The sequence below is a fragment of the Alternaria dauci genome, chromosome 7, assembly GCF_042100115.1.
Source record: "Alternaria dauci strain A2016 chromosome 7, whole genome shotgun sequence".
NCBI classification, from domain to species: Eukaryota; Fungi; Ascomycota; class Dothideomycetes; order Pleosporales; family Pleosporaceae; genus Alternaria; species Alternaria dauci.
Genome location: NC_091278.1, coordinates 441,425 through 457,825, shown reverse-complemented (window position 1 = coordinate 457,825; position 16,401 = coordinate 441,425). Strand labels below are relative to the sequence as shown.

The window sequence follows — 16,401 nt, the reverse complement described above, 5'->3', positions numbered from 1 at the left end:
GACGTCCCCGATCCTCTTTTACCCACACGACTTCTAATTGCATCTCTCATGACCCTTAAGCCATTGCTGAATCTCAAGCCAAGCTCGTGAGCTGTTGATCGCGGTGCCGCAGAATTGGAACGGACTCGCATCACTCGCTCCCTAGTTTGGTCGGGCGAAGCCTCTTCATCATATCCACGGTTCCGTTCTGGAAATCTTCCATGTCTTTGGCGGTTCCTCGTCTTCTCCACTTGCTTAAAGTAACTCTCGTAGAGCTGGCCCCAATCCACTAGTATCACACCGTCTGTAACGCTCCAATACCGGATCGCCTCGTTCGATACCCCAAGTGTCCAGTGACGTCCAACACTCATCGTCACGTTGCATCGAGAACGTGGCGCGGTGAAGAGTTGGGCCCATCCATACGTCAGACTAAGCCCGTAGCAGCCTCTGCGGTCCTCGTCTCGCCAGGCACCAGAGATGGGTGCTTCTTGTCCAACCGAAAATACCGCAATGGAAGGGTCCTCGACCAAGAAGCGGTTGAATTGCAGTCGAAAGGTTTGATGCCGAGAGCCAAGATTTGAATTTACAGTCGTGTGAGGCAGGTGACACATTGGACTTTTATACGACGTTGCCGTTCCTGATGCGCAAACATTCGAGTTCCGTGACGGGGTTGGCTCCGTAGTGTGTCGGCACATGCTGCAGAGATGATGCGAAAAGTCGTGGTCGGTCTCACTGGAGCTGAAGGTCTTCAAGAGTGAATGGCAGAGCATGCTGGAACTGGATCTGAAGGTTCGCATAAGGGAGGCGATGTTAAACTTGAAGATGGCCAACACGCTATTAATCTCGATGCGGTGCAGATAATGTCATGCAGGTTTTGCTTCTTCCAGCGGGCGAACAAACTGCCATTAAACACAACACTTACGATACCCTGTCCGAGTGCCACACCCGGATACGTGCCCGACTACTCCTCACCGTACCATGGTAGCTGATCGCGTGGTCCATCTCCTCGGTCGCGCTCCGCGAGCTAAAGCAGCGTCTTGAGGCCAGAAATTAGGGGAAAAGCTGCATGCGTATTTTCTTTTCGGGATATTCGGCCACACCAGAGTTAGCGTGGACGCATTCTCTCCAAAGAACACAAGCTTCAACACACCGTCATTTTGTAAGCGATGACAATTCACGAGGTGCAAAAAGCACTAGAATCGCCTTTGGCCCGATAATATTATGCACGTGCGCATGAGGATCGTACAGATTGTAGGAATCGCTCCCAAGCTTCCTGCAACAACGCACGATACCAAGTGCCCTCCCACCCCCTCTGTGATCCCTTAATCCGCTTGGCAGAGTTAGCTGCCTCCTTGACCGCCATGTAAAACTTTAGATTGTCATGTTGAAGCCAGCCGAGTGCGGTCCTTCACCATACCAATGCCCTGTATGTCTGCAGTATTCTCGTTGGCCTTAGAGTCGGGTGTTGTTCCTTGTCAATTAGATTTGGAAAGGGGCTGTAGCACCCAGCGAGTTGCCTGGCAGTCTCCCGTAACTAAAATTTGTCTATTGCTGAGCATTTGCGATCGGCCGTCTTTGGTGGCGGAATGAGACAGACTTGACTTCCTGGACACCAGGGCTCTGCGCATCAAAGGCAAGCTGAGTGGCAATACCTGGAACACAGACGAGGTCAGCAACATCATCCCTCACACTTGTTGAACCAGTCTTGCATGGCTGTGCTGGACCTACCATTCCATTCCTCGTCCGCTCTCTTCTCTTCTTCAGCCATTTCTTCAATGCTTTGAATGCTTCTCATCTGAGGCTCTTGCCTCTTCTCCAGTTCCATCCTCGCATTCATCTGCTCTATTATCGTCCTTTCGGCATCCAAATTTCGTATACTGTCTTTGTTTCGCAGCAGAAGCCGCTGTGAAGCTGTCTTCCAGATCGCCTTTGAGCCTTCACTGCGGTGCTGAAGAGGTTTACCCAAGTCAGACTTCCAATCTTGAACCGTGTCTTTCTCTTTTGTGGACATGGCGGCCTGGGAACGGGGTGACGGTTGGCAGTATGTCTGGGCATAGTTCGTCGGTTTGGGCTGAACGGGTGATACGGCCGACTTTCCCAGCTCAGAAAGACCGTATGGCTTATGACCTTGATGTTTGCGAATGTGTAGGGGTCGAATGGTTACATCTACTGCGGAGTCAAATCTGTCAGAGGGTGGTTGAGGCAATTCTCTCCTCAAGACCCGCTGTACCTCCAATGACTCTCGCCATGTCAGCACGGCGGGGGGACCCTGAACCTGGGACAGATCATTTTCCACATGCTTCTGTGGCTCGTCGAGAGCTTGCTTGGACACCTTCCCGGAAAACCTTGGTGTTTGCGCACCTCGCCTTCCTGCCACGAGGGAGTTTACACTCGCATTTACCAGTCGAATCGTCTCATCAATCGGATGGTCTCGCCGTTTATCTGTTTGGAGTCTTCCTGGCGAAGGCATGGCCCGTTTAGGATGTGCGTCCCCCGTTCTGGTGCCTCTATTGATTTCCTTCTTCGGAGGTTGTTCTCTTCGACCGATGAGCCTATGGCGTGACGGGTGTTGGAATTTGATTTGATGTAAAGGTGACGGAAGTTTCTTCTCCAAATCCACATAACTAGCTGACTTGTACTTGCGATGCGGATGCTTGTTTCGCAGACAGCCGCCGAGTTTCCGCGCCCAGCGGCGAAGGCGAGATTCACGCTTACTCACGGCCATGGCTGAAATGTAAACGCCGAGAACCCTGATTTACAAAGTCGTCTTAGGTGAGGTGCCGGTTCGGAATTGTAAAACGTGGCCGCTTGTGAGAACATTCGTGGAAGATGCTCTCATGACCAAATAAACGGCGCAACCATCAACCAACGTTCTCATAGCAACACCGTCCTGATCCACTGTATAGGAGGGGCCGATGATGATGTTTTTGCCCTGCATCGTCCATCCGGGTCTCTGGGGAGCGCTGACGCCTGTTGCGAAGAGCCGTTGGCTAGTTGCTCGGGACGGGGCAGCAGTACCATGTTCCTGATCATCTAGGCAGCCAGATCCTCTCTCAACCACTTCAACTCTCAGTCCCTTGTCGTTCGGAAGTTATAGTCGAGTAAACAGACCACGGAGTGCTTGAGCCCTTACATATGGTCGCATAACCGGATCGTCGTTGCGTTGATTAGTGTCGCATGAATCGATCCGGTAGGCACATCTCTATCAATCTATCCAGACATGACCACACGCTCTTGACCACTTTGAATGTTTCCCAGGCGATGCAGAAAACAAGTAGGGCGACGGCCGCGATAACCGCGATAACCGCACCCACTACAACGAAGCCTAGCACATGTACAACAGACGAAAGGCTTGCTGTGATGGGCCAGGTCTTTGCTTTCCTTCCCAGTCGAGTAAAATAGAATACCAGAAAGTCGTACCGTCGCTGCTGTAAATTATTGGGCGGACACCCCATGCGCCTCTGCCATTCTGCAGGAGTCATCATAACCGCATCATCTCCCTCACCAATAGAAACATAGATCTTTTGCTCTGCCGTCACAACCGTGCTGCACAGCTCCCCAAAAGCCAACCTGGCAAGCAAAGCTTGATCGCTGATACACTGTATGCGCAGCTTCCTCGCGTCGCCAAACAGTGAAACGATGGTTCTCGTTGCGGTATCCAAGGGGGAGCGTCCAAGGCTGCACCAAAAACAGCACCAAGAAAAGCGAACCTGCTCCTGATAAAAGCATTTCCGTAGCAGCACTTCGTTAGCGCAGCTGTAGAATTGACGGGAGATGGGCCGCGCATTGAACCAGAGCTCGGATGGGGATAAGCGGTTGCAGATATCCAGGACGATTTCGCTGGGTAGACGGTTGAACGGAGACATTGGCGCTGTAGACTGCATGGACCCCAGTTGCGTCGCATCGTGTTCCGTGATCTGATTGTTGCCTCCAGAGAGATTTGTAGACATGTTTGTGAAGCGTGTAGCAGGCAATGGAGATGAAGTCAAAGAGAAGAGCCTTGCGGCATTAATACCTACCATCGTGTTCACCTTGGAATGGAAATGTAGGTAGTCGCGTGGGCTCAGCTTACTGCAGCTTGTCTCTGCAAGTGAGAAACAAGCCATTATATTGAAATCCTCTGTAAGCTGATGGTATTGTTGGTAGGGTGGTCCCCACTTATTTCACACCAATTGTTGACCCACGAATGAGCAAGGAGGCGTGAGGCTGAACGAGCGGAGGGTTTTGGCCAGCACTAGATCAGCCGCAACGTAAACTGCTACTGCTAGATGCATTCATCCCACCTGGGCATTGTGCTAATCGAGCAAGAGCGTCCGGACAATGTGGTAAAATGTAGAGATCCCTTGTACAGGTACCTGGGTAGCGCAGTGTATGCCTCCTCATGGCGTAAGCAACAATGTGGTGTTGCAAGCTGTGGTGCAGGTATGCAAAGGGGTGGGTAGGTGTGCCAACGCGCAGTAAGGGGACTGGTGGCGTCGGAAGCCGAGCTGATCATTCGACGTGGCCGTCAGGCTGAGGTGATAGAACATAGAAGACGCCGACACCCATCACAGCGAAACTCCCCAAGACTCTCACTACGAACCATAACCAGTACCTAGTCATCTGGGTGTTCTTCGTCCGCGGCGGTTGTGGTGGTACAGTGCCTCGGACAGATGGATGGTGAAGCGCAGAAGAGCGTGCCTGCTCGAACAAGGGCGACAGCTCGAACCCGACTAACCTCTCATTACTCAGCGCTGTTCCAGGGGCCTTCTCTGTCCTTCGCGATTTGAAGTCGCATCGGCCTTTATCATGGCTAATTTGATGTCGCGGTCTCTTCTTCCCTGTGTTGAGTAATCTACCGAAAGAACATTACCCCGATTGACTGGTGGCAAACTGGATTCCCCTAGCACGGACCCTGCCATGCCTCATCCGCCTGGCAAACCCGCACGAACTCTGCCCTACCCCAGTCATACGTTCGTCAAATCAAGTCGCAAGAAGTCATTATCGTCAACTGTTACGCCAGACAAGTACATGCCAAAGAAGAAGGTTGCACCCGCATACGGCCATTTTTCTCAACATCCCCCGAGTTCGTCCGTTTTTAACGTTTCCAAGGGTCCTTGGATATCGGGCCGAAATGTCTCTGCTTTGCCGTGGACCGACACGCTTAACGACCCATTTCCGACACTTCTACATTAGTCCAGGTCCTCCTGCTAAGAGTGTTCCGTGATCAGTAAACTAGTCAAACTTCACCCCGAAGAGTCGCGTGTTATACCGTAGCTAGGAATCGAGAAATGTATATGTATAGTAGTCTACGGGAGCTCGAAAGTAGAGAATAGCATCACTTTCAACACTAATATTATCGGCACCACTACAAGAACCAATATTGGAGCTAACAAGATACCCAAACCAAAAGTCGAATTGAGAGATCACATCACTCAACACCAAGATTACACGAAAACTCGGATTTACAGAACCCGCCTTCTCACGTTCTACCGTATATACATTCAAGATGTCGAAAAAGCTATCTGATCCCGTAACATTGCCATCCGGTCTCGTTCTCAAGAACCGGTTACTCAAGGTTAGTCACAACGAACCAAGCGCAGTGCAATCATGTTCCTAACATTCTCATAGACAGCAATGGCAGAGACCATGTCAAAGTCCCACAACCCAACAGAGCAAATGTTGGCTGCCTACAAAGCATGGGGGAAAGGAGGGTGGGGTGGCATCATAACAGGTACAGATCTATCTCCACAAACCGACCTTGTCCAGTACTAACGTCGTTTGAAGGCAATGTGATGATTGACGAGCGCTGGCTCGGAAACGCGCTCGATGTCGCTATCAACCCCACTTCCGACCCAAACATTATTGCACAATGGCGCAGATACGCAGAGGCATGCCGTGTCGAAGGTGTCCCAGCTCTCGTTCAACTCAACCACCCTGGACGTCAGAGCCCTCTTGGAGCCGGTAGCAAGGGCCTTTTCGGGAAGAACATTGCGCCTAGCCCCATCCCACTGAAGTTCGAGGACAACATCTGGGCAAAGACTGCACAAAAGATCCTTTTCGGTACCCCCCGAGAGATGACAGTAGCAGAGATTCAAGACGTTGTAACAAAGCATGCCAACGCAGCTAAGTTCCTGGCCGAGAACGGATGGGATGGTGTAGAACTGCACGCCGCGCACGGATATCTACTGAACATCTTCATGGCACCAAACACCAACAAGCGTACAGACGACTACGGCGGTTCGGCATTCAACCGCGTTCGTATCGTTCTCGACATTATCAAGGCTATTCGCGCTGTCGTTCCCCCTACCTTCACCGTCGGCATCAAGCTCAACTCCGCCGACGTTGCACAGAAGAGCGATATGGCAGAGCTCATGGAGCAGATCGAACACCTCAAAGCCGTAGGCATTGACTTCCTCGAGATTAGCGGTGGATCGTACGAGAACCCGAGGATGATGAAGGGCGACGAGCCTGCGCCCGGCGAGAAGCCAGTTTCCGAGCGCACCGCAAAGCGTGAAGCCTTTTTCCTTGATTTCGCCAGGATCGTCAGGCAGAGGTTCCCGGATGTGGTCTTGATGGTCACGGGTGGTTTCCGCAGTCTTTCTGGTATGAAGGCAGCGCTCGACGAGAACGCCTGTGACCTGATCGGCGTGGCGCGACCGTCTGCTGTGGATCCGAGCTGGGCAAAGAAACTGTTGACAGAGGAAGTTGCGGGTGGCGAAGTAACCATGAGGCTGGATCCTGTGAAGCCGAGTTGGTTGATCAGCAAGATTCCGGTTAGAGCTTTAGGGGCTGGAGCTGAGAGTGCTTTCTACTATGAGCAGATTGTCTGCATCTCTAAGGGACTGCCAACACGAACACCCTCTACGAAGGCATAAGATCGGTTCAGAAGTTTGGGTTGTTGTTTTCTTTTGATAAACTTTCTTCTTCTTAATACGGCTAATCGCCTTTTGCGCAGCGGAGTAAATTTCTTCTGGGTCTTATTCATGTTCATTTAGACTCGTGCGCTCTACATGCAATGCCATCGTATTATTGCAGATGATAAAGTAATATGCAACGGGTGATTGTCAAGATTAGCACATCGCATAGGTCAGACGCAGAAGAAGGAAGCTTTTTGAGATGATACTACATATCTCGGTGTCCACAAATGGCGCAAAAGTACAACGAAACCAACGATCGCTGGCACGAGGACTTGCACATAGGCCCATGGACAGTGTTGAGTACCTTCTGAAGTAGCGTGATAAAACTGCCTCTGCTCATCGCGTACAGATGAGAGGGCAGGCCTCTGGACCTTATGATGCCTTGTCGCTCGGCTTAAAGCTCGGGCTGTCCGTTAGGTATCGGTTTCCAGTAATCATCGGTTTCGACAGATTTTCGCAACTTGCCAGATATGGTATGTTTGTTCCCGTTGCTCGGCAGTGATGGACACTGAGATTTTTCATCCTCCAGTCTTCGACGGGGTCTCGGTCCCTTACCCGATACGGCATGTTGAGCTCAGCCACTAAGTAAGTTCATTTGTTGTCGGTTTCCAGCAATGGGCCGCCTGTTACAGCGATCAATAGATCTTGTTTCATTACCAGAAGCGGAATATTGGAGGTCAGCCAATAGAGCATCATCCCCTTCGACTGAGGCTATGGGTACCTTTCCCTGTGCTGCAATCAACGGACCCGCTTCCTGCCCGATGCAGTATACTGAGCCTCGCCAATAGGCATTCATCGTTTTGTGATGCAGTACCTTCGATCGTGTTGCCTCGATACTGGGTGCTGGTGTTTTCGATGGATTCTGTGGGTTTCCCGATACGGTAAGTTGAGCTCAGACCACCACTAGGGCGCGGCGATCTCGAAAGATTTGGGACTTGGGCGGCGGGCTGCATCATTTGTGTATTCACAGTCGTTTTTCGTCTTGTCTGCGGCGTTGCAATTGTGGTGCGGCACATTTCGTCCATGTCTATATGCTCCACTTCAGCCAGAGCATTGTCACGCTCTCGCCTCCCGCCGACTAAGACGCTCCTTCCATTCCTTTACCAAACACCGACGATCCAGCAGTGGCAGTCGGCCACACAGTCCGTTGCTCGCCGCAACATCATCTCGCCCTCGCGCCCGCACGCCAGAGAGCAAGTTTCCGACAGAAATGCATTCTACTTTGAAGACGAGGACCTGCCCCCTGCTGTCGGCCAAGCACCCCCGCGGAAGACTACCATAACGGGCACTGAGCGAGCCGCGTTCCAGAAGTTGTACAGGAAATTCGAAACCCAAGGGCGTCAGCAGAAGGAGAAAGATCATGTCGTCGAGCTCGATCAGATAGCAGACGAGTACTATGAAGACGACGAAGACCACCCCCAGCCGTCCTTGGATAAGGTTTTCGACCAAGTCTTGACCGGCGAAGCGCGATTGCACACGCGTGCGTTCCTTCGAAGGCCCAAGACGAAAACGGAATCGACAAATGAACCCACTTTCAAGAAAATGCGTCTAGCCGAACGAGAACGTGTCGATGCACTCATACGCAACGCCCCTACCGATCGCGCCCTCTGGCAAACCCTCGACCGCGAAGTCTTTACCAGAGTGCGCGAGCTAGATCTCGACAACGCCAGCAACGGAGGCGCCAAACAAGCAGCCCCCAAACCAAAGAGCGCCCACAAACCCGACCCGCTCTCCGCCGATGCGCGCGCCCTCTTTCAGAACTATCCACACCATCTCGTCACCGGCGTCGCGACTCTTCGTGCCGAATTCCCCTCTTCGCCCTTACCCTTCTCCATCCTACCCACAATCAAGAAACTCGGCCGCTCTTCCTATGCTCTCGGCGCTACGACAAAGCTATACAAGCTTCTCATACGCGCAGCATGGATCCAACAATCCTCGTACGCCACCATCAATGCCCTTCTCACCGAGATGAACGACGGCGCCATTGAATTCGACACGGATACAATAGGCCTCCTCGATGCCATAATCAGGGAACACAACATGGCCAAGAGTGGTGTACTAGGAACAGAGCTTGCGCTAGTGTACAACATGGACATGTATGCCGATGGCTTACAGAAGATAATTACATGGAGGGATGTCATTGCGCAGAGACTAGGCCTTAGGAGTGGAGATAGGAGGGCACATAGTACGCTTGTTAGAAGGGTGCAAGCGCCACTGCAGCAGAAGGCTCAGAGAGGCGCTGAGTCCCAGAGCGAGGGCAATCATACACAGAGGTCTGGAGCCCACAGAGAAGAGAGCGTGTCGGAATACATACCATTTGTTGAAGGTGTGGATCAGGGAGCGGATGGGTCTTCCGAAGCAACAGCTTCAGCAGAAGACGGCGAGCGCAATCTTCTCTCGTAGCAAGGAGATCTAGTGCGTGAAGAGATTGCTGTCCAGCATTCAACCACAGCAGATGAGACAACCGAGCGTCCGGAAGTCTTGGTGTAGCACCATCATATATGAAATAGTGTGTAACATACAAAAGATCTTGTAAATTTTCCAAGTTGTGCCCCTGTGCCCCAGAAGACCTCCCGAAGGTGTTCACATACAAATGCCTTGCCAATATTGCATCAAGAAATACCGCAATCACATATAGTGTGCACCGCAAGTCTCAGGTGCAACTCCGAAAGAACAAGGTGCTTGGTAAACATCTCGAACAAGTCTACTAGACAAGCAAACAAGGTGTATATTTCCATAACGCCCACTAGCTATTCATACAGTCATGAAGACAATCACCTCTCACCGAGACGCAAAGTCGTACTTTTGCTTGCTGCAAGACGCCAAATCTACAAACTCTCCCATCCCCCATTATTGACATCCCCCTCCAGCCTCCTAGCAATGAGACTCTGCACGCCACCCTCGAGCCACACTTTCCTTAGCAGCGCATCGTACCGCTTCTGATTCAAAAACAGTTGGTGGTGGCGGCGTAACGCTGGGTCGACCTCTCCATGCTTATCGAGGTAAGGAGCAACGTGCCAGGTACCGTGGTCGAGGTTGAGGAAGAGAATCATGCATTTGCGGATGTGTATAAAGAGGCCGATCTGCCCGCCGCATCTGTGAAAAGTGTTAGCATGAACTTTTGCACGATGCCGGAGGGTCTCCATGGCTCAGCGTGATGCTATTCGATGACTTTTGGAGATGTGATAGAATGACGTACTTAGCTAGATGTTGATTGCATCCTCCACGGTTCTTGTTCGTCATGCAGCATACGGCTTGGCTACACATGATCTCGCCGCAGAAGAGACAGAGTGCGGGGTCTGTCAACTCCTTGCCTGTTGTCGGACAGCGGCGGCGTATTGCTTCATCGGTCAGAGTATCATAGTTCTTTGGTAAGCCGACGAGCTCAAAGATTGCTGGATGTGACAGTGATACGGTCGGTTTGAGCGGGTTGTTGCCTGCTTGTGCCTAAAAATTGGTGTCCACAGTCAGTGTTTATCTTGCATGTAGTTCGTGCACAAATTTTGCTTACCCAGAGGAGATGACGGAGCCAGCCTCCGACAATGGAGCGTGTTGTATTGCCTGCCGAAGTAGGAGCGGCAAAAGAGGCGAAGATCTCGTCCACTGATGGCAGCCGAAGTATCGAAGAAAGGCGCGTGAGTTCAGGTTCGTCAGCGCGTTCAGCGGAAACATGTGGAAGGTCCACACCGTATCGCACATGCATGAGGATAGCAGCTTTGCGGACGAATGGTAGGGCGTACGTCGAGACCATAGTACGTATGAAGTAGAGGAAGTTGGGGTCCTTGAAACGATCTGGAATGGGCAGATCGTTCATGTCAAAAGAGGCGGGAGAGTCGCCCTGGCTAGCGACATTGGCAATGACGCAGACGAAGCAGAGCAGATTGCTCATCTGTTCTTCGGACATGCCCGTGGCAACTATATTTGCGCTGATGAACTGTTCCGGATTGGGGAAGAGAAGTTCTTGATGCGACATATCCTCAGCCGACTGGTTCTTCACACCCAAGGCGAAGACGAAGACTACCCGGACGATCTCAGCAAGATAACAAAGGCGCATGATGTGATGGATATCAAGATTGGTGGCCGGCACGACCCCAACAGCACATTCCGAGAGGAAGATGAACGGGTCCTGGCACAGTAGTGGTGCGATGCCTTTCAGATCGAAGCTCAACACTTCTGGGTCAGAGATGCCTGGATGTCCGACTAATAGCTGGCGGAACTGACGGCGCTGGATCTCCACAAACTCATCCATAGTCTTATTCGGGCCCTGCCCTCGCAAGCTTCCGATGGCAATGTATGAAGAAACCGTTTCAGAGAACACACGGAGATGGGTCACCGCTTGTGGAGAAATCTTATCGATCAGAGTGCCACGTACCGACTCGGATTGCACGCCTCGTTGCGCAATCTCGGCGGCAGCAATAGAATAACCGAGAGCCTGAGCAAGTGCATCTGTATGCGTGAAATCGTTTGTCATGGCGGGTGTGTGCGCATACGCAAATGAGGAGTTGATGTTGTTGACTTTCAAGGTCTCTCTCAATCTATGGTATATCTTGATCAGTTCTCCCATTGGAACATCCTGCGTCAAAGCTGGGCTGTTCTGGGAGGACCCTAATCCAGATTCAGCAACCTCTGGAGGTTGTACACCCAAGAAAGGCGGGACCTGGAACCGAGGTGCGAACTGTCCTGGTTGAGAGAGAGCAAGACCAGTTGAAGGTAGCGATGGCTTGAGCAGATCAGGCAAGCGACTTGATATAGGCTGGATAAAGTCTCGTTCTGCGTACTCATAGAGCATCTTCTGATCATGAGATAAGTCTGCAGGGGCCTTCAAACCTTTCTCAAGACTCTTGTGGGTCGCAACTAGTTGCGATTCCAGCCATTCCTCGAAGGGTTGTTTCGTTTCGAGAACCCCGGTGCTAGAGACCTTCTTTGCTTTCCAAATAATCGGCAAGAAGATGTTCCCAAGAGCTTTGCAGAGTGGACACATGAATTCCTTCAACTCGGGCCGCTCAGGGTGGTTCCGCGCAATCTGGCTGACGTGGCGTCTCTGGGTAGCATTCAGGTACACTTCAAAGCACGCAAAATGCATAATGTGTCCGCACCCGGTAGTAACCGGACCAGGCGTTACGGAAAGAGGAGGGAATCCTTTCCCTAATTCTTGACGTTCACTGGTGACGCGCTCGCCTGATGCAGTGACCCTCTCCACAGTGCGCCGGTTCTTTCTAGCCACGCCAAAGGGTCGCAGATCTTCAGCCGACCGATCAAGACTGCTCGGCGTTTGTACGACTTCATCCACCCAGTCCTCATCGTGCAGAGGAGTTTGTCGCATGATCCTGCTTTCGGAAATGTATCCAAACGAACCATACAGCCTCTGTTCGTTGCAATCTTCCTGGCACAAGATGCATGTGCCTGAAGGATATTTGAGAGTCTTTTCCTGTTCAACAAGTCCACCTGTCTCGTCTTCTAGATCACTGAAATCGTCCTCGCCCCAGTCAAACTCCTGGTTAGCCAAAAACTTTCCTTGCTGCTCTTTGAAAGCTGCCATAACCTTGGCCTGTCGATCAAGTGCCTGCTTCTTCTTGAGCTCTTTGTACTCTTTATCTTGCGGTGCAGGTGATGCAGTATCCATCCTATCCGCCGGCATGTTGATTGCTGCCGCTGCGACAATGAATAAGTCTTGTTGGCGTTGCTTGAGCCTATGTAGGATCAGGCTTATCTTTGGTTCACATGATTTGAAAGCTTCGTTATCTTGTAAGGTCTTCAGGATCGACAGAACGGTCGGATGGCCTGATATGCCTATGCTTGCGTTTCTGGTCAAAACCGAAGCGATAAGAGAATCGGGTTTCTTTTCGGACCACTCATGCTCTCCTGTTTTGTCCTCGAGGATAGCCACAAGAAGAAGTTGTAGGACAAATTGAATGTATGTTTCGACACGAGTGGCTGGAATGTTTGGTGTCGCTGTTGTTGCTCTCAAACCATAGCCCAACAAGTAGTATATCACCTGAGTAAAGAGCGGCGTTCTGGTGAATGCTGGCAAATCTTGAAACAGACCAGAAGGGATTGGGCGAAGCTTCGGCTCGTAGACGATATCGCTAGCCTGCTTTCCGGTTTTCTTCGCCATGTAGGTCTTGTATATGTTCTCTGCCTCCTCCCTCTGGTTGCGATTGTACTGATGAAGATAGGGGTCTACTAGATCAATGTACTCTTCCTTCAGTTCAAATGTCCCGCTATCGGACAAGCCCTCGGGGGCACGGAATTTGGTCATTTCGGATAAGACAGTGGGAAATTCGTCCATGTTCTGAATCCGGTCTGACAGGCGTGCGGTCATGTCAGAGAAGGAGAGTGGCTTGAAGCATAGCACATGAGCGATATCTTTGCGCATCGATGCTAATTGAGATTCATCGTTATCCTCTGCGGGTATCAATGACGTGCGCTCACTGAGAATGATGATAAGTAAGTGCACAAAATCTTCAACCACGTCGATAGCCTGACTATCTTCGAATCCATGTTGGCTAGCTTCGTATTTGCCAGTCATCCAACCGTTCAGCCCGAATCGGTCAATCATTGATGCCAGGAAGACTGATGGGTTGCATAACACGAGAGCGGACTGTAAGAGGAAAATGTCTCGCTGGTGCGAAACGTCTCTTTGCGACACACTGCGATACTGTGTCATCTGGTGTCGTAGAGTAATGCCGTTCCGGACCCAAATGCCTGCACGCATCTGAGCTAGCCATGAGCAGACTCGGAGCGGAAAGTCGAACAACGCCAACAAATAATCTTCGGGTTGATGCACAGGAATGGATAGAGCATGATCCGTTTGTAGTTCGCTGGGAGAGAACAAGAGTAACCGCTTGATATCCTCTCGATCCATGCTTCGTGCTCGATCGATAAGCCAAGACAGCGTGTAATGGAGGGCGTGATGGAAGCTCATTGGCTGTGTCGCAACAACATAATCGACAATCTTGTAGGATGGACCAAAAAAGGAAGAGCTTTCGGCATCAAATTCAAGGACAGGCGACGTCTTGAACTTGGTCTCTTCTTTGAGTTCGGTTTGGTCAAAACGTCGGCGTTCAGCGCCTAGGGAATTAACGATGGCTACCCTGGCGGCTGCACGTATAGCGCGTTGGATGTTTGTTGGATCCTCGTCGCGCCTCCAGGCGAAGGACTCTGCAAAGTGTCTACACAGCTTGTTGATCTCTCGGGTAATTAGAGAAGCACTAATCCAGGCCTCGGACTCAAATTCGAGATGCTCTCCTACTTGACGAACATTAGGACAGATACCTTGATGAAGCTTTACGAGGTCTAGGAACTGTAGCAGATAGCGTGGCTCTTCGCGAATCCTCTCCTGAACAAATTCGGAGCCGAGTAGGTACTTCATATCGAGGAAGAAGTGATACATTCGACGATTAGTCACAGCTCCTTGCTCGAAGGCTAGTGTTGCTTTTGGGTCGACATTTGAAGGATAGCCCACCTGGCGGGTGGTCAAGAAGGTGTAGAGAATAGCCATAAGGTTGGTCAGAAAGTTGCCACGTTCAACGACCTCGGACGTGATTGATGGAGTCGTCAACATCTGCAGAGAGAGGTTGATGATGGAGTGATCAGGCTCACGATCGGCAATGAGGTAGAGTTGTGCCAGAGCAGTGTAGACGCCGGCAAACCGTAGGCCCAAGAGCCGCTTGAACTCGGGGATTGTGACCACGGTACTGATGAAGACATCGCGTATACCGATACGCAGCTGCTTCCACATACGCAAATCATACAATATCAAGTGGTCGAGCCTCAGACGTTGCCAAAGATCTTCATGGGGTGGGGTTCCAGGCTTCTTACCGTAGCTCTCAGGCTTCTCTAACCAGTATCTGGCTGGCCGTGCTGGCCGCAATGGTAAGGACCGAGTGTGGGGTGTCTCGGGCACTGGCAGCATCGGCTCGACATGGCTGAGAGACGGCGCGCCAACCATAGGCTCACTATCTGATTCGGCCGGTGTAACACTCTGTTCAAGTCGACCCCGTTGTAGATGTTGAGGTGCTGGCGGTGGTGGTGGAGGGGCAGGGTAGCCTGCCATGGTCGCTTCAGACACTTCGAGCGCCTCGTCCGCGCTTTCGTACGCCCCCATCTCCACGTCACCATCGTTGTCGTGAGCGCCAACCTCGTCGATGTCCATATCATCTTGGGTTTCGGCTGCAGGTCCGCCCTCGTCATCGTCGTCATCATCCGAGGCTGTCGTATCATCGTTGGTGTCGGTGGTTCGCTGTCGCTGGACTCTTATAATACGAGCTCGTCGCTGTAAGAGCATGCCATTGAAGAATCCGTCCATCTCAGCTTCCTTGTCCTCCATCTCGTGGTCGTCGAGACCGTTCTTGCCAATGCCTTGATTTGACGCCTCACTACCAACACGCCATGGCTTTAGGAGTTCCTCACAAACGGTACGGCGGAGTATCTGGTTGTCCTCTCCAACGCTGCAGCCTGCGATGTCCTGTATCCACTCAATGAGTGCACCGCCCATCTGCTCTCGGAAAGTATCCCTCGCGGATCGAATGGTAACCGTGAGCTTTATCTCCTCGATGATCTTGGCCATGCGGAGGAGGTCGTTCAGGTCCGTCCGGTAAACAATCGCGCTGCGCCCCACGTCGTTGATTTCGTAGGCCTTTGCCAGGCCAAAGGCAAGTTTTTGTTTGCATGCGCGAGCGACCTGATCGCGGACGTCGTTGACCGTGTGTTTCTCATCATTCCACAGTACGAGACAAAACTCATCGCACTCCTCCGACTCGTCTCCCGCCTCGTACCACCGAGAAGTAAGGCGCGAATTGCGCTCGTCTTGGCGGATAGACTCTTCGGTCTTGATTAGGCGCAGTTGTTCGGGTGAGCAGGAGAAGACGTCGATGAGGTAGTCGAGCGTTCGGGCGATGGTGGTGCGGATGGTTTCCACGAGTTCGTCCGGCAGCATGGAGGCTTGCCTCGCCTTGCCTGCCGCCTTGGACTCGCGCTCTGGGTCTATCGAGTGTATGTTGCAGTGAACGGGCCGTATCCAGGCCTCGTCGTCTCCACAGTCGCAGCAGCCAGAGTTGCCCGGCGACACGCTGACGAAGACTTGGTGTCCCTCGTGATCAGAGGCATCGAAGCAGCGGGCACATAACACGCAAGTGTCGTCCGCGCTGCAAGTTTTACACCGATATGTAGCCTCGCCATTCTTGAATATGTGTCCACAGGGCTTCCCTCTTGCCGCTGCGGTGTATTCTGCACCCTCTACGGCACCCTGGGCGTCGCGCAAGCTCCACGGCTTATCCTCGTCCGTCGGCAGTCCATTAGGGAAGAAGTAGGGCAAGAAGTCGTCGCGGCCAGCGAGGGAACGGAAGAGAATCTCGCGTAGCTCCCGGTCAGCAGCAGGCTCGAATCGGTAGTTGTGTCGTCGTGGTAGTTCGCGCAGATGTCGACATAGTTCCTGCTCGTGCAACGACATATACATGGTGCAGCTTTCGCGGCGGGATGGTGGGGGTGGAGGACGGCGAGCGGGGAGATGAACAAGAGTGAT

The 16,401-nt window shown here is 52.0% G+C and overlaps 4 protein-coding genes across 4 annotated transcripts; 2 read left to right on the top strand and 2 right to left on the bottom strand.

Annotated features, from left to right (window-relative positions):
- Positions 1–1,524: 1,524 nt before the first annotated feature.
- Positions 1,525–1,990, bottom strand: ACET3X_007322 (uncharacterized protein; the record flags this gene model as incomplete). The annotated part of the gene is made up of 2 exons (XM_069453456.1): positions 1,525–1,631; positions 1,708–1,990. 2 exons carry the CDS (start codon positions 1,988–1,990, stop codon positions 1,525–1,527), a joined length of 390 nt encoding a protein of 129 aa, XP_069304485.1.
- A 2,565-nt stretch (positions 1,991–4,555) lies between these two features.
- Positions 4,556–7,008, top strand: ACET3X_007321 (uncharacterized protein). Its single transcript, XM_069453455.1, has 3 exons — positions 4,556–5,536; positions 5,590–5,692; positions 5,746–7,008. The coding sequence occupies exons 1-3, from the start codon at positions 5,468–5,470 to the stop codon at positions 6,834–6,836; spliced, it is 1,263 nt and encodes a 420-aa protein (XP_069304484.1). The 5' UTR covers positions 4,556–5,467; the 3' UTR covers positions 6,837–7,008.
- An 839-nt stretch (positions 7,009–7,847) lies between these two features.
- Positions 7,848–9,403, top strand: ACET3X_007320 (uncharacterized protein). Its single transcript, XM_069454205.1, has one exon. The coding sequence runs from the start codon at positions 7,902–7,904 to the stop codon at positions 9,279–9,281; it is 1,380 nt and encodes a 459-aa protein (XP_069304483.1). The 5' UTR covers positions 7,848–7,901; the 3' UTR covers positions 9,282–9,403.
- A 303-nt stretch (positions 9,404–9,706) lies between these two features.
- Positions 9,707–16,335, bottom strand: ACET3X_007319 (uncharacterized protein; the record flags this gene model as incomplete). The annotated part of the gene is made up of 3 exons (XM_069454204.1): positions 9,707–9,974; positions 10,078–10,325; positions 10,390–16,335. The coding sequence occupies 3 exons, from the start codon at positions 16,333–16,335 to the stop codon at positions 9,707–9,709; spliced, it is 6,462 nt and encodes a 2,153-aa protein (XP_069304482.1).
- Between the last annotated feature and the right edge of the window lie 66 nt (positions 16,336–16,401).